Consider the following 20,751-nt stretch of genomic DNA (forward strand, 5'->3'; position numbering starts at 1 on the left):
GGTCAACCCCATGGAGCATTGACACCCTGAGTCCCTTTCTGGTTACAGATTCAGGGAATCGCTACATTCTGGTTGACATGGACTATTTCACCAAATGGCCAGAAGCATTTGCGGTTCCCCACTGGAGCAGCATCACCATGGCAGAGCCATACCAGCGCTTGGGCCTCAAGAAAACCTGGACAACACCACTACACCCTCAGAGTGACTGTTTGGTCGAGCGGTATAATCAAACCCTGGCCACCCAACCGGCGATTCTGACCAGTCAGCAGCAGCGAGATCGCGATCTCCACTTACCACACTACAGATTTACACTACTACTAATAATAAAGGGTTTAAGAGAAGGGGTGTGAGAGGACAGAGAAGGGGAAGGGATCCTTTATTTGGGGGGAAACGTCATAACAGGAGGAGGCTCGTATGACGTAAACCCACGGAAGGAAGCTTTCTCACATGACTCACTTAAAGCTCGCGAGTCGAACAAACCGGCAGCACTAAGCTGAAGGGGAGGAGGACCGGACGCATCCCTGCGGACACCCTGTGATCGTCCTTCGTCCTCCGTGTTGCATCGCAGCTGCGCCGCAGCGCCACTTGATCCAGATGCGTCTGCCGGCCGTTGCGGTGCTGGCGGTGCTGACCGCCGCCATCAGTTCTCCGCCGTCGGGCTTGGCGGCGGAAAGAAGCCGCCGGCTCAACTACCGGCCGGTCATCGGTAAGAGCTCCTCTGATGTAACTCTCCGCCGGAAGGTTCCAGAAATGTGTGTGTGTGTGTGTGTGTGTGTGTGTGTGTGTGTGTGTGCATGTGTGTGTGTATATGTGCATTTGATGCGTCACTTTGAGTCCCTGTCCTTTATGTTAACGGAGGTAACCTGCGTTCTCTGCTCAACAAACAAGTATATTTGTGATATTGCCACAGACTAGACCTCAGGTGCATTTATTGATTGACCTTTTATAATAATAATGATCATCACCATCACCATCATCATCATTATCATCATCATCATCATCACCATAACCCATGCAATCGCTTCTTTGTCAATGACATCCAGAAAACAATGCACATGACTGCCATTTAATGATAAAGTATTAGTATAAGACTGATTCAAAGTCACCTAATATATAACCGTTTCCTCAACAATAGTAAGAAAAGTACTTAAAATCAGGGGGAAACAGACAAATACCCCCACAACAAAACAAGAAATGAATTAATTATGTTAGTAGAGAGGAATTCTTCCCAAAGGATTAATAAAGTATAATACATTAATAAAAAAAATAAAAACGGTGCAAAACACATTTACAGAATATATATATACACATATATATATATATACTGTGGCGACCCCTGACGGGAAAAGCCGAAAGAAGAAGACAATACTGTATACTAGATATATACTATTTATAGTATACAATTTACTGTAATATACTATTGTTCTTCAACAACCTGAAAATTTGCCTGAACATAATATGGAAAAAAGACCCAAAAGGTCTCAATCCAGTCACAGTTTGATGAGGGAGCAACAGTATAAAATAAAACATCCCTTCCTCCATACTTCATGAGGTGGCTTTATGTAACATATATCACTTTATTTACAGGTAAATATATACAAATATATTTGCATCAAAATATGCATACGAAGTTTAATCAGGAAATCAGCTGTTGGCTGTCATGATATTGTTCTTTTACCTCTGTCATCCTCACTGATGCGTTTATTTTCTGATCAGCTGTAAACAGAGGAACAGGCCTAACCTGTTGTACTTCCTGTTCATTGAGGATAAACCCACAGGCACCATCAATGGAGTGCACACATGATTAGGCTGTTGTATTATGGAATGGTATGTATTATGTTGCCTCTTGGCAAGATGGTTTAAATGAAAATATGAATGAGTGAATACCAGCGGTTCAATTTCTTTTCACAATATGTAAGACAGAACAAAACAACATGTGACAATAATCTACTTAGGTTACTAAAATTAAAATAATTTAATTGTCAGTGACATTTCATTTGATCAGCTGTACTGTGGGTTGAAATAAGACTGCAAACCGCATATTTTAATGCACTTGTCACCTTGAAAATGAATCAAGTTTGAAGATGAATGTGTTTGAGTGTAAAATACAGTATAGTAATTAAATAATTTTACCACCTTTTTTCCCACCTTTCAAAACATATTTTCATTTTTTTAATGTACATTTTTTAATTGTTAGAAATAAAGCTGACTTTAATTTATTAAATCCTGCTTGAAATCAGACTGCACTTCTATAGGGATCCAGATCCCCTGAAAGATCTGTGAGAGAATCTTTTATTTCAAACTTGACATAATCTTGACATGATTTGTACTGAGTGATTGTGGGTTGTTTATTATCTTTTTATAAATTTAAATATTAAATATAGATATTTTATGAAGTATAAAACTGTCAATTATTGCTGATCAGAGCAATTCAAAGGGAATCAGTGTCTGAATCTCGCATTATCTTCGAAAGAAGCACTGACAGAAACAAGTTTAGTCAAATTCACCCTGTCACCACAGTCACTACTGACCTGTCACCCCCCCATCCACTGACATAACCTTCATCTTATCTGACCTTTGTGTCTCCAGGAATTTTGGCTCAGGAGAACCTTCCGAGAGATCAGTTTGCTAGGGGCTCATCCTACATCGCCGCTTCCTATGTGAAATATCTAGAGGGAGCTGGGGCCAGAGTCGCCCCCATCAGGTAGGAACCAGAAACTACACCAGATTTTCATAAACGTTTTAAACATCTGCAGTTCTTAAGAATACATTTGAAGAGAGTGGTGACCTTACTCCTTTATGTAAGCCCCACCCACATCAGATAAACAAGAATGGTGGTGCTGGTCATCACATGGGGATTTCACATTTTGAAACTTACATTGAAAAAACAAAAAATGTATTTATAGTTTGTTTTCTTATTGTTATAAAGACATTTGTCAACATATTGTCAAATGAAAGTTATCTTTATAGTGCAATTGGCTTACATTCAATTAGTGGAAGAGAGCGATGGCAGTTTCATAGTTTTATGGTCTGGCGGGCCAATGGCGAACGCCTGATGGCTGGGCCTCACCCATGGGGCTCGGCCAGGCACAGCCCGAAGGTATGACATGAGTCCCCCTATCTCTGGGCTCACCACCCACAGGAAGGGCCAAGGGGGTCACGTGTAGTGTGAGCTGGGCGATGGCCGGAGCGGGGGACCTTGGCAGTCCGATCCTCGGCTACAGAAGCTGGCTCTTAGAACATGGAACGTCACCTCTCTGGTGGGGAAGGAGCCCGAGCTGGTGCACGAGGCCAAGAGATTACGACTAGATACAGTCGGGCTCACTTCGACATACGAGAGGGGCTGGACTCTTTTTTTTTTTATTCTGGAGTTGCCCCTGGTGAAGGGCGCCGGGGAGGTGTGGGCATATTAACTGTCCCCTGACTCGTTGCCTGTATGTTGGGGTTCAACCCGGTGGTCAAGAGGATAGCCTCCTTCCACTTTCAGATGGGGGGATGGGTTCTGACTGTTGCTTGTGGCTGTGCACCCAACACAGTTTTGTTTACTCACCCTTCTTGGGGTCCCTTGAGGGGCTGCTGGAGAATGCTTCTACTGGGGACTCCCTTGTTCTTCTACTGGGGACTCTCTTGTTTTCCTGGGAGTCCTGGACTCTCAGGTGAAGAGAGGGGGGGTGCTGTCAACTGATCACCGCCTGGTGATGAACTGGCTCTGATGGTGGAGGAGGCTGCTGGTCAGACCTGGCAGACCTAAACATAAACGTAAGGGTCTGCTGGGAACGTCTGGCAGTGTCCCCTGTCAGAAGGAGTTTAACTCCCACCTCCAGCAGAACAACAATCATGTCCTAAGGGAGGCGTGGGACATTGAGTCCGAATGGGCCATGTTCCATGCTTCCACTGATGAGGTGGCAGATTGAAGCTGTGGCCGTAAGGCGCTCAGTGCCTGTCAGGGCGGCAACCCTCAAACTCACTGGTGGACTACAGCGGTGAGGGATGCCGTCAAACTTAAGAGGGTGTCTTATTGGGCCTTTCTGGCCTGTGGGGCTCCATAGGCAGCTGTCAGGTACCGGTAGGCCAAGGGGCATGTGGCTTCGTGGTTGCCGAGGGGGATCACACTCCTCAGCATCCCTGGTAAGGTCTATTCAGTTGTGCTGGAGAAGAGGGTCTGCTGGGTTGTTGAGCCTCAGATCCAGGAGGAGCAGTGCCATTTTCGTGCTGGCAGTTGAACAGTGGACCAGCCCTATACCCTTGGCAGGGTCCTCAATGGGGCATGGGAGTTTGCCCATCCAGTCTACATGTTTTTTGTGGATCTGGAGAAGGCATTTGACCGTGTCCCGTGGGCAATCTTGTGGGGGGTGCTTCAGGGCTATGGGGTACCGAACCCCTTCATACGGGCTGTTGGTCCCTGTATGATCCAACTCAGAGTTGGACAACTCGCCGCAACTCACTGCAACTCTCACTGCATTGTTGGCAATGCAATGGGAGTTGAACTCTGCCAGGGCTGCGTTTTGTCATCGATTCTGTTCATAAGTTTTATGTACAGAATTTCTTGGCACAGCCAAGGCGTTGATGAGCTGAGCCAAAAGGCTAAGCTCTCAATTTACCGGTTGATATAGGGTCCCTCCCTCACCTATGGTCACAAGCTGTTGGTGGGAGATTGTGGATACAAGCATGGTGGCTAGGCTTTCCTTCAGAGAAAGTGTGAGAAGTTCAGTCATCTTGGAGGAGCTTGGGGCCTCCACACAGAGAGGCAACAGATGAGGTGGCTTGGGTATCTGATCAGGATACCTCCTGGATGCCTCCCGGGGGAGGTATTCCGGGCACGTCCATCTAGGAGGAGACCACAGGTAAGACCCAGGACACGCTGGAGAGAGTATGTCTCCAGGCTCCCCCAACTCGACCCCGGGTAAGCGGAAGATGGATGGATTGATATTTCTTTCAGCCCACGTCTTAGCATACCATGAATGAAACAGCTGTTTGTCGCATGATCGTTGCCCTTTTACCAAAACTCAAACCATGGGCGAGCATTGCCCGGTAGGATCCTTTTATCTACAATAGCTCCCTTTGTTTCTACTGTAATTTGATACATCACTGCTGATGTCGTCTTCAATCTTTCTTTTCTGGCCTCATGAGTGATTGTACTGTTTACCTAATCCCTGACTGATATGCCAGCCTTCATCTTGGAAAAGCCCTATCAGCACCATTTCATTAATTAACAGAGGGTTATTGTACTCCTCAGCTTATATAATCCTCACAGGGAGGAGGAAAGCGTTATTTTCAGGGGCAGCCTGCACCTCTTGGAATAAGTGTTGGTTGATATTCAAAGAGACATGAGTGTTTAGTTTAATGGACTGTCCCACACAAGTATGCACTGAAGTAAAGGGATACTAAATCCACTTGTTTATAGTTTATTAATAAGTTTCTTTACAAGGCCGTATTTCACATTCATTTTGTAAATGTGCACATCATTTCCATTTACACTCTTATATCCTGGACTTTTACTTGTTACATTGTTCTTTCTGTAACATGATGCCCCTTTAAAGTATTTGCATTTTAGTAACTTGCTTAATACTCAAGGGAACACATTAACACATTTATATATCTTAACACACAGACGGCCCCATAAATTAAACTACTGTTTGTCACATTATGATTCAAGCAGAATCAATACGAAAAGGATCCTTCATGTTGACTGTGGAATGAAATGTTGCAAGTATCTGATTCACTGTCCTCAGAAGCCTTATGTGATTTATTTTATTGTCAAGGGATCATATGTTTGCCAGAAGGATGGATGGTATGGCCGTGTAGGTTCAGCTGCTAGCCAATGTCTGCCCTCCGGGCGAGTGGATGCAGTCAAGTCCGATGTGGCTGCGGGTCGACGGAGTAGTTTGAGCGCTTTAATTGTCTTGGTTTGTTTTGGAATCCAAGGTGTCGTGAGGCTGGCTTCTGTAGATGTCCAGCAGATCTTGAAACTGTACTTGTAATCTGGTGCAAACGACAAACGGAACAAACATGAAATGCGCGAAGAACTACGATAAATTAGGGGCCAATGCATGTACAAGCGTCACCATCATCACATTTTAGTGTTGATTGTGTTCAAATTAAAAATGACATTTTTGAATATTTCTGAATATTCCAATAACCAATCGAATGGGTGAGGAGTAGCTTTCCTCTTAGTTAGGTAGATATCCCTCTCAATATATTTTACATTTTTCCTGAATGGTGCTTGTCAAATACTTTTCATGACAAGTTTAATTACCACAGTATCGTAAAAAATTAGAACATTGCCCCTTTCTCTTCAAAGTTAATATTTTTCAACAATTTAAATATCGTGTATCCTTCCAAGTTTAAATGTGGTTGAGGACATGCAGGAGAGACTTTATCTGTGGAGATTGTCACTCATCCAGACGATGGTCTATTCTTGGCAAAATTTTCTCGTAGCAACTGGAACTGTTCTCTGAAGAAGCCTCTTGGTGAATGAATAGGGAAAGTTCCAGATCAAAGATTCCACAACAATTCCCTGTTGTAATTTTTGTGGAAATTTTATGGAGGCTTCGCTAGGAAAGTTCATGAATAACAAAGAATGGTCAGAATGGTCTTTGGATGTTTAAGATCAGATGAGATAAGATAAACTTTATTGATCCCCATAGGGAAAATTCCATTGTCACAGCAGGGTAACAGTTATAATGTCAGAGAGAAAAAAAATATGAATATAAATATGAGTATAAATATAAATAGAAAGGCTGAAGACGGGATTTAGCAAGACAACAGACAACAACAACATCAGGGATGACAATGGGCAACATCAAGGAACAGTGAGGGGGGAAAATACACAACTAGAACTAAACAAGAATATAAATACAGTGACAACTTAACAACAATGTAAATAGACTGCCAACAAAAAAAACAATACCAATAGAGTGACAAAAATAAATAGCAATGAATAAAATAAATAACAGAAATATGCAGGATGTGTGTGGGCTGGGATAAACAAGGAGAGACAGCAGAGTTAGGACAATACGTGAGTGGGTGAGGTAGTTAATGGGGAAGATTATTGAGAATTGTGGTGGAATTGCGGAAGCAGCACAGGTGCACTCAGGCCGGTCAGAGTTGTGTGCCGTCCAGACGGCTGTTATACAGTCTGATGGCCGTGGGCACAAAGGAGCGTCTGAAGCGTTCCGTTCTGCAGCCACAGCTCGTCATGCGGGGGGTGGGAAGGATTATCCACGATAGCTCCCAGTTTGTCCTTCACCCTCCCTACTGCCACCGATTGAAGATGGTCCAGGTTCAGCCCCACCATGGAGCGGGCTTTCTTCACTATCTTATTGAGCCTATTGATCTCACCAGTCCTGGCACTGCGCCATCAGCAAACTATACCGAAAAAGAGTGCTCTTGCTACCATAGAATGGCGGAAGGTCTTGAGGAGCCCGCTACAGATGCCAAACGACCTCAGTCTCTTCAGGAAGAACATCCTGCTCTGACCTTTCCTGTAGAGATTATCAGTGCATCAGTTTTTTTTGAGGCCTCAAAAGGTACAAGTCATGCAGAGCACAGACTTGTCTGCAGGAGAGTACAAAAAACACACAGCGGGGCTGGTTGTTTATGCATTGAGACCTCCTTTGAGATGGAACACATGCTATTGTTCTGACTTATCAGTCCCCCTCCCCTTCCCATGGAGACATGGGTTCAGACAGTAAGCATAGTTTCTCACAGAACAGTAAAGTTACCGAGTTACGTAAAATATTTCCACATAATAATCATCACATTCAAGTTCCATAAGTATTCACATGATGGAGTTTTATTGTCATTTTAGCAACATCTGAACGTTTTGCAGTCAATGGTTCAAGTCTATGCCAAAAGGTATTGTTCAGTGACACTGACTATATCTATTTTTGCATTTATTGCTACATGCAATAATGGATTATAAATAAGGTGAAAAAAATGAGGAAAAAACATATAATAACGCTGCATGTAAAATTGCATAAGGAAATTTTAGCCTTTTTAATGGCAGCCCAAAATCCAGGGGCTGCAACACTCATTCGCGAGTTGGTGGCAAACAAACTGATTCTTTACAATCCTCATGACAGATCATCTTTATTTTTAAATCTTTCTGTGCCTGTTTAAGAAAACACACCGCTCGAGATGCCGGCACAAGCAGTTGCAGCGTCCAAAGGCTGTCCCTCTCACAGCAGTTTTATAATGTCTACATTGCCAGTACTTTTAGAAATACAGAAGCACTATTCGGATTTAGTTCCAGTGGACACAAGATCTGCCTAAATGGATTATTTGCTTAAGGAAGTGCCTGGAATTAACTGAGCTACTGCTGGACCCAGACAGTGACGATAGAGGTGTCAAATACGAGGAAAATGGATGGGCTGCAAAGCTGGACAGCACCAGTCCTGCAAGCTTACATCTAGCCAACTCTTGCTCACTTGTCAACAAGGTGAATGATCCCTATTGGGACACAGAATGGAAAAACACTCGACCAGGTTTACACTAACTCTAAAGGTGCCTACAAAGTCAGGCCTGTCCCCCACCTCAGGCAGCCAGACTATTTGGCTCTGTCTTTAACACAGACATATCAATCCCTCATTAGCAGGACAAAGAGACACGTCAAGACAGTTCGGATCTGGTCTCAAGTTCGGATCTCAAGTTCGGAACTGGTTGCGGAGTTTCAAGTTAATGGTGCCCATCTCTCAGAAGACCTTTCTTGGGAGTTGAATTGGGCTCCCACAGAAACTCCTCATCAACTTCTGCAATTTTCTGCATCACCGCAAGCATCCTGAGCTATGGATGAACTGTGCAGCTCTTTAAACAATACCTCGAGGGAGAAGAAAGACCAGCAGCAGATCCCCAGGATTGCACAATACATCGTTGGTGCTCATTCTCCCTACCTTGGAAGAGACACACTCTGGCTGGCTGATGAGCAGAGCATGAAAGATCAGCTCTGACTGCACACATCTTGGGCCACCTATCTTGATTTACCATCCCCTCTGACAGTCTCAGAGCCATGAGGCTGAGAAACAGCTTCTCTCCCAAGGCTTTCAGAGCATTGCTTGAGCTGACCAACACACTTTATACTACTACTACCACTACTTTACATTTACATTCAGGAACACGCTGCCACTTTTATCTACTTCTATCTGGGCAACTTTTTTTCTATTGGTAATTTAGTATAACTTATGCTTCTTATCATTTACTAATACTGCTGTGGAAAGGAATTACATCCATCCATCCATCTTCCTTCGCTTATCTGTAATGGTGTCGCGGGGGCAGCAGCCGAAATACTTGAACTCCTCCACTTGGGGCGGGACCCTTTCCGTGACCCGGAGTGGGCATTCCACCCGTTTCTGGCTGAGCACTATGGTCTCAGATGTGGAGATGTTGATCCTTGTCCCGGCTGCTTCACACTCGGTTGTGAACCGGTCCAGTCAGAGATGGATCTCATTGGCTGATGAAGGACACAGAACCACATCATCTTGAAAAAGCAGAGACTTGATCCTGCAGCCACCAAACCGGATCCCTGCGACGCCTGGCTGCGTCTGTAAATTTTTATCCATAAAAGTTATGAACAGTAATGGTGACAAAGGGCAGCTCTGGCAGAGTCCAACTCTCACAGGAAACAGGTGTGACTTATAACCGGCAATGCGGACCAAGCTTCGACACTGATTATACAGGGACCGAACAGCCCGTATGACGGGCTTCGGTACCCCATACTACCAGGGCATCTCCAAAAGGATTGCTCGCAGGACACGGTCAAATGCGTTCTCCAAATCCACAAAACACATATACAGTAGACTGGATTGACAGACTCCTATACCCCTTGGAGGACCCTGCCAAGGGTATAGAGCTGATTCACTGTTCCACAACCAGAATGAAAACCACACTGCTCCTCCTGGATCTGAGGTTCAACAACCTGGCAGACCCTCACCTCCAGCACCCTCTTCACCACTGAATAGACCTTAGCAGGGAGGCTGATGAGTATGTTCCCCTTGTAGTTTGGAGAAAAAGGGGGATCGCCACCCTGGTCTGTCAATCTAGCGGAACTGTCCCCGACATCCACGTAATGCGACAGAGGCGTGTAAGCCAGGACAGCCCTGCAGCATTCAGAGCCTCCATGAACCCAGGGTGGACTTCATTCACCTGCAGGTGGATGAACTCTTTGACTGCTTCAGCAAGTTCAGCTGTGGTGACTTGCATCCGGGCAAGATAAACTGGATCCAATTAAAGGAATGCCATCAAAACAAAATTTAGCAGAACTGGAATGTTAAAAAAAGTGTCTTAGTTTAGTGGGTGCCCACAAGAGGGCCACCTGTCTAATCCTTTATTCAGTGAAGGTCTGCCCTAGCTTGCCTCTGATTTGCCAACACTTGATCTATCCTTGTTCAGTCTCACTCCTCATGCCCTTTTTTGCTGGTTCTAACTAGCACAACTGGGTGATCTCGCTGACCACATCCTGAACCAGGACTGAAACTGTGAGGGGTCTGGTCAATAAGACCATAAAGTCAGATTTTCCCAGGTTCTGATCACTGATTTAAAAATATCAACATGATGTCAATGGTTATTTACCTGTGAACTGTATCCCATTAGGATCAACCGCACCATTGAGGAGTACACTAGGATTTTCAACTCAATAAATGGGTAAGTTAACCAAACCATCATCAGGGTGATAATGAACTAATTTCTAAAAGGCAGAAACCTTTGCTAATGTGTAAACTGTCGTCCAATTTAGTTATTCGTGTATGCAGTAATGACATGGTAACCCCCCCCATTTTTGCCCGTACCTTCCCAATATTTTGTGAGATTTAATCTTTTCATATAATTTTTTTTCAAACTTTTACCAGAATTAGAGTTTTTGTGTATCCTCTTGTTTTTTTTTAATCTGCTGTGTTTCGTATTTCATTTTTAAAACATAGAAAGAATTGTGATAGACTAAAAAATATTATATCATATTTTATTGCTTAACGAGTTTTTCACCAAAACAGTGAACCCTAGCATTAATGTGTTTTTCTGTAACCTTGCAAATACATGTTCGCTAATTTTCACATATATGTATTTTTGTTTCATCATCTGTAAATATATATGTGTTTATAGTCCTTCTTGAGCAGACTGACTGATACATGCAAACACCTGTATCCACATGCTGTCATTTCCTGCCCACTCAGGTTGCTCCTGCCAGGGGGAGACGTGGACATTCAAACTTCCCAGTTCACTCGGACTGCCAAGATCTTCTACAACCTGGCCCTCGAGGTAAACCTGGATTTCAAAATAACAAATAAACAAAAAATAACTCGAATTTTATTGAAATTGTTAATTTTCTCATAAGTTATATTTTCTGCAAACTAAAACAGATAACAAAGAAGCATCAATGGTTATCTTCATTGACTTACCTATTGAAAACGTTACTCCAAAATATATATAAAAACATTCCTTGAGTTTCACAGTAAAACGGTTTCCTTCTTAACACCTAAATTGGAAAATATGAAGCAGCTAAATGATGCTAACCTGAAAAGACAATGTGCACAAGAAAGCATTAAGAAATATCACCTAATGGGCCATCAGGATTATTCATATGAAGACTGGAATTTAAGAGGTTATTAAAATATACAGCAGTTTTCCTTCGATGAATGTGATCCCGGCAATGGCGAGGGAGTCAGATTATAACAACCAAAGAGTGGTTGACTTGTGAAACTCATTATGTCAGTTCCTCCAGGCCAACAATGCTGGGGACTATTTCCCCATCTGGGGGACCTGCCAGGGCCTTCAGCAGCTGACGGTTCTCACTGCAAATAGGAGCCTGCTCACACTGACCGACACTAAAGCTGTTGCTCTGCCGCTCAACCTCACTGAAGGTGCTTATTTTCTATTAGATCTCATTTTTCTTTCCATTTTCTTGATCCTGGACACCTCATTTTCTACAGAGTGAATCCCTGTAGTTCGGAGTACATGGTTGACTTCATTATATGCAATGTTTACTCTCTTTTTTTTTTTTCCTGATCCAGCATGGGGTCTTTTTGTCCTTTTTTTTTCCCTTCATTTTCCCTTTCTTTTCTCCATGCTGAATATAGTAATTTCTGTCTCCATTTTTGTTTGTATTCAGTAGATTTTTGATGTCAATGCTGAAAACTGTGTGGACTATAAGGGAGTTCCATCTGTTTATCCCATCTCTCCTCCAGGGGCCCAGTCCAGCCGTCTGTTCCGGGACTTTCCCGCTGATCTGCTACTGGATCTGGCCACGAAAAACATCACTTCCAACTTCCACAGCTGGAGTCTTTCCGTTCAGGTGTTTTCTCCCGATTCTGATTTTCAGACCTCGTACCGAAAGAGTCAAACAATTTTTGCTGTTGTTTGATTTACAGCAGTCTACGGCGATTGGCCCATCTTTTAATAATTCTTTTTCACTAAATCTAGTAGGTTAACATATTATTAAAGCTCCATCTATTTTACATTAAAACATTGTAGCTTAGGGATCATTACTTGGTGTTGGGCAGAAAATGGATGAATGGATTGATCTTATAACAAGAATTATTTATAAATTGAGAGAATTAGATTTTTTTTATGATCAGGTACCTTAGATTTTATTTAAAGCACAAATAATTTTGAATGATGCAGCATCAAATGTTACAAGGACAAAGCAATTTAAACAGGTAATTGTATCAAAATGATTATTTTTTAGGCTGATACTAAGAAGGTAAGAAAATCTGCTGTTCTTGGTCTGTGGCATTTAGGGAAATTGACATTCCCTCTAGGAGCTCCACCCATTTTTAATGCGCCCAGACATTTAATCAGCCTGGGCAATTAATGTTTGAAGGGCATTGCCTTTTTCATACCTGTGAAGTTGAACTAATATTGTTTTTTTTTGTTTTTTTTTTTCTTTTGTCAGAACTACAGCCGAACTGTCAAGCTAAAAAGGTTTTATAAAGTTCTCTCCACAAACCATGATGGGAAAAAGGATTTCATCTCCACCATGGAAGGTACTACTGCAGCAGAAGATTCCTATGTGCCCGTCCAAGAGTGTGTGCTGTCACTGGCAGCTGCAAGGGCAGCGTTTGTCCACAGGGGTGCAGTGTGTCCTAACTAATACGGGCTAAAAAGATTCAAAGACTGCAGTTGCTTGGTAGACTGTCCAGAAATGATTCAGTCACTGTAAATAATCAACATCTTAAGTTGATTTAGTTTTGTCTGTTATTTTTCATTATTGACAAAGTAATATTCTAGCAAAAGATGGAAATGAAAATACATTGGCCTGCCAAGTGTGTCAAAAGCAAGAGAACCATAACTCGCAAACTCAAACCAAGATATGATTGTGTATATTATATGGAATTAAGATTAGTAACTAACATGATCTTTGTTAAGATTCAACAGATAAAATAAATTAACAAGGGGACAATTATGACAATTAAGACAATTACTTTTTAAGACCTTAAAACACTTTATAGCCTTGACTTTGACACTTTATAGTTTTATTTGTATTTCTTATTCTCCCTCCTTTTTTTTCTTACTGTTTATACAATTTCCTACTATTATTTATTATTGTTATGTTTTACTTGAAACTCTTGCACAACAATTTCCGTCGGGATGAATAAAGTTGCTCTTATTCTTATTCGTATTCTTATCAGACCCATCTATTTGAAATGTTGATTTATTTATATTTGATTTTTTTTTTTTTCCACAGCTTATCATTATCCCTTTTATGCCGTCCAGTGGCATCCCGAGAAAAGCCCCTTTGAGTGGATTGACAAACCTGGCATGGTTCACACCACTTCAGCCGTGAGGGCCAGTTTCTACACCGCTAGCTTCTTCGTTTCCGAGGGTAAAGCCGTTTTTGGATATCAGCGAGGGATTTTACACTGTGTTTTTATTCAGTGTTCATCACCTCATGTCAGCAAAACATGTATTCACAGAACAAGTGTTTGTGTAGTGTGCATACTAGACCAAGCGCTAGATACCATAGAAAATACTGTATATCCGTGCGGCCAGAACATGAAATGCATCAACAAACACAAAAAAGAAAAGACAGATAATTAAATTGATCAAATCTTTAGAAAAGAGCATAAAAAATGAGCTAAGTGATTTTTCCAAATAGACCAATCACATGCTTTTTCAGTGTTCACATGAAGCACATCACTTGTGGTTTAATTCAACAGCTCGCAAATGTAAAAAAAAAAAAAAAAAAAAAAAAAAAAAAATTGGTTGGTTCACCCATTCTTCCTCCTCTCCAGCGATGAAGAGCCACCACAACTTCTCAAGTCCAGTGGAGGAAGATCGTGCCCTCATATACAACTTCTCTCCCGTGTACCGAGGCATCGACAGCATCTTTGTGCAAAACTACTACTTTGATTGATGTTGTACTGAAGCAAGTCATCTACATATGGCTAGTGATGATACTTTTTTTGGAATACTATATATCATAGAGGGTATGTGCGTATATATATATATATATATATATATATATATATATATATATATGTATATGTATATATATATATAAAATAAAAAACTAAATATTAATCAAGAATTTATTTAAAAAATCAAGTAGCCCTGGATTTTTTCCAGTAAGAGAGATTAATTTTATATGAATGTATGGCTGCTCAGTGTCACAAGCATGTCTATATTATCGGGTACAGCAGATATTTATGACCGCACACTTAAAAGCTCAGTGTTGGAGCTGTCTTGAAATGCTGATATTTCCAAACCAGACTTGTCAGGTTTTTGGGAAAAAAAGGTCAACGAAGAAATAAAATTCTGAATCCTTCCTCATTTCAAACCACCATATTTTACTCTGCAAGTAGTAAAGGAGACTTTTTGGTGGAATAAGGAAGTGCATGATTGAAGTCAAAAAAAGAGGTGAGTAAAGCAGTGGGCCATAGACGGGACTATAAAGAGTGGAGACGAGTACAGGGAGATGTTGCTCAAGGTGACGGAAGAGGTACCAAAGGCAGTGTGATGACCTAAACCTTCAATTGCCCCTTGGAGACAAATAAAGTGTCACTCGAATCTGTGTCTATCCCTCCTTACTGTCCATCATAACATAGAGTTATACAGGTTGGTGAAATGAAGTGATGGAGATTAAAAGGATGTCCTGGAGGTGCTTAAGGATAGAGAAGGATATGTATAGACAGGTGCCAGAAGTGAGTGATGGGAAGATGGAAAGACTACTTTGAAGGGCTGACGAATGAGGAAAATGAGAAAAGAATAGAAGAGTTAACCACTGTGGACCAGAGAGGGGGACTGAAGAGGACTGGAGATGAAAAGTGGGAAGGCAGTTTGTCCTCATCCACCTGTGGAGTTATGGAAGTGTCTTGGAGAGGTGGTGAAAGAGTTTTGACTCCTGATGTGGATATTTTTTTTTCCTTTCGGAAGCTTCTTTCATAAAATTTATGAATGACAAAGAATGGTCAGGATGCTCACAGGATATTTTTTTTGAGAACCCAAAAGGTACAATTCTCACAGAGTACAGTCTGCAGGAGAGTACAAAGAACACACAGCAAGAGTTGGTTTTTATGTGTAAAGAGGAGGCCCCATCTTGAAGGTCACAAGCTGGGCATGTTGGGTCACGGTGGCACAGGACAGGAAGAACCCTCCATATATGGTCTTGTTTATGAGGCAGTTGATTGAGCAGCACACACATTGTTCTGAATACACGCTACCGTTTTGACCCCCCCATGTGACTTTCACAATCAGTACTTTTCCACCGGGAGTAAAGACACAGCATAGACATTGGTTTAGATGATAAGTATATTCTCACACAGAAGCTCAACGTCACAAAAAACATTTTTCCATTATCTATAGAGGAATTAAGTTGATGAGCCCAACAATGAAGTTATGAGAAAGAATAGTGGAAACTAGACTGGGGAGGGTGAGCATTTGTGAGCTTCAGTATGGTTTAGTGCTTGGAAAGTGTATGAAAGATGTAGTATTTGCTTTAAGAATGCTGAAGGACAAGTACAGATAAGGTCAGAGAGCGCTTCATTGTGCCTTTGTAAATCGAGGAAAAGCATTCAGTAGTGTCAAGAGAGAAACTACTGTGCTGTATGGGAATGTCTGGAGTGGCAAAGATATATGGTAGACTTGTGCAGGACATGTGTGAGATGCTGGAGAGATGTGGTGTTGGGGTGACAGGAGTTCAAGTTGGAGTTACGACTACATCAGGGATTGGATCTGAGCCCCTTCTTGTCTCGTCCAGCCGGGGATAAACATGCTGAGGATCTGTTTCAGCATTTGATACTCATCAGGAATGAGTCCATCAGAGGGACAGCCCATGTTAGATGTTTTGGAGATGTGGTCTGAGGGGCCAGACTGAGATGGTTTGGTAATGTACGTACAGGAAGGATAGTGAATGTATTGGTAGAGGGATGGAAACTGCCAGGCAGGAGGCTTAGAGAAAGACCAAAGAGGACATTTATGGATTTGGTGAAAGGAGACATGAAGTGGGTGTGAGAGAAGAGGATGCAGAGGGTAGGGTAAGAGAGAGGCAGATGATTTGCTCTGGTGATCCCTGAAGAGACAAGCCAAAAGGAAAAGAAGGGAAAAAAGATCGTCTCACTTCCATTCTTGAAATTGTGGAAAAAAGAAAAAAAATGAGCAAACAATATATGTATATCATAAGACAACATCTTCTTTGTCCATTCTAATGCTGACAGTTCTAATGCGTCATTTGAAATCTGTTTTCCTGTTGTTGTTGTTTTCCTGTTCATGTTAGTGTGTTTGTTCAGGCCATCATCTGAGAGGAAGACTCAGTCGGACTGAGAGCTCTCAGCAGCTGAAGTCAGGAAGTTGGAAAAAAAAGACTTTGTGGTTTCATCCTCGGTGGGAATCACTTCTAATCCTGGGATTAGATGTGGTTAAACAGAAAAAAAGAAAGTGGAAAAAAACAACAGATCTGGTGTGCTGGTCCAGTGAAGGTCAGTTTGAACAATATTACGGGGGGGGGGATCATCAAAAAATCTTGTTTTTTTCTGTATTTTCATTTACTGAATATAAAGCACAGAGCACTGAATGGAATAACAATGTATTTACTAATTAGATTATTATTCATTAAAAAAAAACAAAAACTAAAAAGATTTATTCTAATTTATGTTAATACTTCAATTTTATTGTTTTGCAGCATACATGTGTTTTAATGTAAATCAATAAATTATGCTTGTACTTACAACCCAGGGGCAGTTTATTCATAAGGGCAATCTGGGTGATGCACCGTCAAAGCCCAGAAAAGGAGGGAATTCTTAAAATCACCATTAAAGCAGTAAGACTGTTACTATTACAGCAGTTCTGACCATTGTAGCTGCCTCTGAATGCAATGTCCAGTCAGCATGCAGTGCTGCTCTGTGGGGAACTGCCCCTTTTTGGGAGATTTTCAGTCAGGTTGAAATCGCCCCGTGTTCTCTTATAGACTCTAGTGTGAAACCTTTTTTTTTTCTCCAAAAAACAGGCACTTCAGTGCATTGCCTATGGTTGCAGGGAGGGCTTGTACATACGTGCTTTTCTCATAAATCCTACTGAGGCTTGCACATATGGGCTTTTGTCATACATGCAACGGTCAAACAGGCTTCTCTCTTCATATTTGAAGACAACTGAAGGTAAACTGACAATTCTATGAATGAATGGTTAATCCACTGTGGTCAACATAGATCATTTCACTCGTGATCTTAGTGAACTTGCATTTACCTTCCTGGTAGTTTATGTAACTAGAGGAAACATATTTGTATTCTCACCCCCTCTTGGTTACCAGTTGAATTGCTATTTAATTTTGACAAATGTAAATTGTGACAATTGTTGAGTCACCTGTAAATATACCTATCTAACAGGCCACCTTAGTCATTGGAAAAGTTCAAAATAATTTTGTCGGGAGCTGTCACTGTTACAACCTACAAATGCAGTCTCGGAAGACCTGGTTTACCAATACCACTCTAGACAACAATTATCATGATAATATATTTATACCTCAATGCATTTTAAGGAAATTAATTGAAATATCTGGTTTTAAATTCACACCTTTATTTTTTTGTTGGATGTTCTTCAACATGAAACATGCAGAAGAGATCAAGACAAAACATAAACAAGTAGAAAAAAAAAGAAAGATGCCATGAAAGATTTATGAGGAGTTTCATCTTGAAAAGTTCAGATATTCTGCCTCATTAAAGGCCGGTGGTTTGATCTGATACGATTGTCAGCACCCTGACAGAATGGCTCGTATTCACATTCACAAGGCATCAAATCCTGACAGCTGTGATAGGTTGCCACACACATGCACAGACACACGCATATAAAGAACACACATCTGATGAAACAAAAGCACGAGAAAAATAAATACCTCCAATACCCTTGAGAATAACTAAGTAAATTAAAAATAGTAAAGTTCAGTTGAGAAAAAAAAAAACAAACAAAACAATTTTCATGGCCTGAGACAGCTGATAACACACACACGCACACACACACACACACACACACACACACACACACACACACACACACACACACACACACACGTATGTATATGTGGATATATATATGAGTGTGTGTGTCTGTGTGTGTGCGTGTGTGCATACACACACGTCAAACATATAGCTTTTTGCATACTGTAATAAATAATTGAAATTATTAGTTTATTATAAAGTGTGATGAAGGATGATGTAAAAAATTGGCAACATCATCATTATATCAACAAATATCTTTCAGATATTTAATGGTAAATCAAAGTTATTTATAATATTTGTAAATACGATTGCTGTAAACTGTCTTTAGTGGAGAATCATCCATTAAATGTTAACTTAAAATACTGTTTTTCTTTTTTACACCACTAACTCTTGATTCCCAGACATAGTTTTACTGCTTACCACTAGGTAGCGTCATACAACCATAAATGCTGTAAAGTTTCAGTTGGGTCAAACACATACACCTACGATCACACAAAGCCACACGCAACGCACACACATGGTATAAGGCCATGTAGAATCTAGAATTAATCATAAATATTTTACAAATAATAACAAACATGATATTCATAGCAAATTTTCTATTTTATTTTATTTCGTTAAAAATTTTGGAGTATTTTCCTGACATTTGTCGGTGTTGTATTTTTTCATGATTTTTCAATTTAATCTAATTGTAATTTTTCATCTCCCAAATCAAAGCCAAGTCAACGGAGCTCATTCTGCCTACGAATGCCAAAACATCGTTTCCGTGGGGTTTTAATTTAGAATTTTTTAATTGATACATTTGCTGGAACAAAAGGAAATTAGATTTGGAGATTTAGACTTTAAATTTCCTCTTCTTAATCGTTGCGGCTGCTCCCCTTCAGCGATCGCCACACCAAATCATCAGCCTCTGAATCATCTGACCCTGTTGTCTGCATCCTCTTTCCTTGCACCAACCAACTTCATGTCCTCTTTCACTGCCCCCATACATTTTGTCTTCGGTCCTCCTCAAGGCCTCCTGCCAGGCACTTTCTACCAATTTATTCACTATCCCAAACTATCCTGTCCAAACTATCTCAGTCTGGCTTCTCTCACTTTATCTCCAAAATATCTAACATGTGCTATCCTTATGATGGACTCCTTCCTGATCCTATCCATCCTTGTCACCACCAAAGAAAACCTCAACATCTTCATCTCTGCTTCCCCCAGCTCTGTGTCCTGCCTTTTTCTCAATGCCACAACCATACAGCATCATTGCTCTCACAGCCGTCTTCTACTCTTGGCTTGTACAAGTCATCATACGCCCTCTGTTTGCCTTTTGTCTTCTCTACCTTCCCCTTGCACTGCAGCTCCCTGTACTCCTGTCTTCTCTCTTCAGGCCCCTCGGTGGCCCACTTCTTTGCTAACCTCTTTCTCTGTATACAAGATTTGAGATTCAAAGCATTTATTGCCACATGTACGGTGCAGAAACGTGTTTCCCTGTACAGTGAAATTTGTACTTTTCATGTCCGCAGTGCATTTTGGATATGTGCTGATAGAAAGTGTAAACATTATTATGAAAATGATTATAAATATGAATATATACATTGCAATAGAACGGTGGCAGTGCAATAAGACGTTTGAGCGCAGCTTGGTGTGCAACTCACAAAGTGCAGGTGCAAGGATGATATATACTAGGTATATACTCCTATAAGGTACCGTGATTTCCGGACCATTGAGCGCGCCTCTATATAAGCCGCAACGGCGAGCCGATCGCTACCTCGGGCTTCCTCCTGCGCATTAAAACGGTCAAAGTCATCTTCTTCGGAGTTGAACGGACTCAGAATTTCATCATTTCATCATTTCATCGGTCCGATGTGACGAGGATCAACGTTTTAGCGGCATGAAGCTCGTTAGGGTCCCCCACCCAAAGTCCGTATATTAGCCGCATCGTGTTTTACGTAAAAAAAGTCGCGGCTTATCATCCGGAAATTACGGTATATACTCCTGCACTTCCTCATTCCATCACCAAGTCTCCTTATCTACTGTTGTTTTAGTCGATACAACAAGAAGTCTCCTACCTGTCTCCTGGACTACATTAATTGCAGTTGTCCAGTCATCTGGAAGTTCCTCCTGACCACTCAGAGACTTTCTCAGCTCCTCCCTGAAAACCGTACAACACTGCTCTCTTTTCAGCTTCCACCACTCCATCCTCTTCGCTGCTTCATCTTCATCTTGTTCTCTTCACCTAGAAGCCGCCACCCTATGTTTTCTGACTACACTTTCACCTATCACTACTTTGCAGTCACTGATCTCCTTTAGGTAAAAATCTGAATACAAGATGTAGCCTACTTGTGTG

At 41.5% G+C, this 20,751-nt stretch overlaps 1 protein-coding gene across 1 annotated transcript; it reads left to right on the forward strand.

Moving 5' to 3' along the window:
* The first annotated feature begins 424 nt into the window (after positions 1 to 424).
* Positions 425 to 16,514, forward strand: LOC147232975 (gamma-glutamyl hydrolase). The gene is made up of 9 exons (XM_086150157.1): positions 425 to 706; positions 2,590 to 2,704; positions 10,588 to 10,638; positions 11,163 to 11,247; positions 11,711 to 11,849; positions 12,174 to 12,280; positions 12,881 to 12,971; positions 13,673 to 13,810; positions 14,220 to 16,514. Exons 1-9 carry the CDS (start codon positions 595 to 597, stop codon positions 14,339 to 14,341), a joined length of 960 nt encoding a protein of 319 aa, XP_086006283.1. The 5' UTR covers positions 425 to 594; the 3' UTR covers positions 14,342 to 16,514.
* The last annotated feature ends 4,237 nt before the right edge of the window (positions 16,515 to 20,751 follow it).

The sequence above is a fragment of the Fistularia commersonii genome, chromosome 7, assembly GCF_037954325.1.
Source record: "Fistularia commersonii isolate RoL2024-O1a breed Wild chromosome 7, RoL_Fcom_v1.0, whole genome shotgun sequence".
NCBI classification, from domain to species: Eukaryota; Metazoa; Chordata; class Actinopteri; order Syngnathiformes; family Fistulariidae; genus Fistularia; species Fistularia commersonii.

Bases quoted from the DNA above. Each gene is read 5' to 3' on its own strand.
- LOC147232975 (XM_086150157.1), top strand. From the start codon at position 595: ATGCGTCTGCCGGCCGTTGCGGTGCTGGCGGTGCTGACCGCCGCCATC. The intron at 11,248-11,710 runs GTAAACCTGGAT...CAGTTCCTCCAG, and splicing joins TCTACAACCTGGCCCTCGAG to GCCAACAATGCTGGGGACTA. The intron at 12,281-12,880 runs GTGTTTTCTCCC...TTCTTTTGTCAG, and splicing joins GCTGGAGTCTTTCCGTTCAG to AACTACAGCCGAACTGTCAA.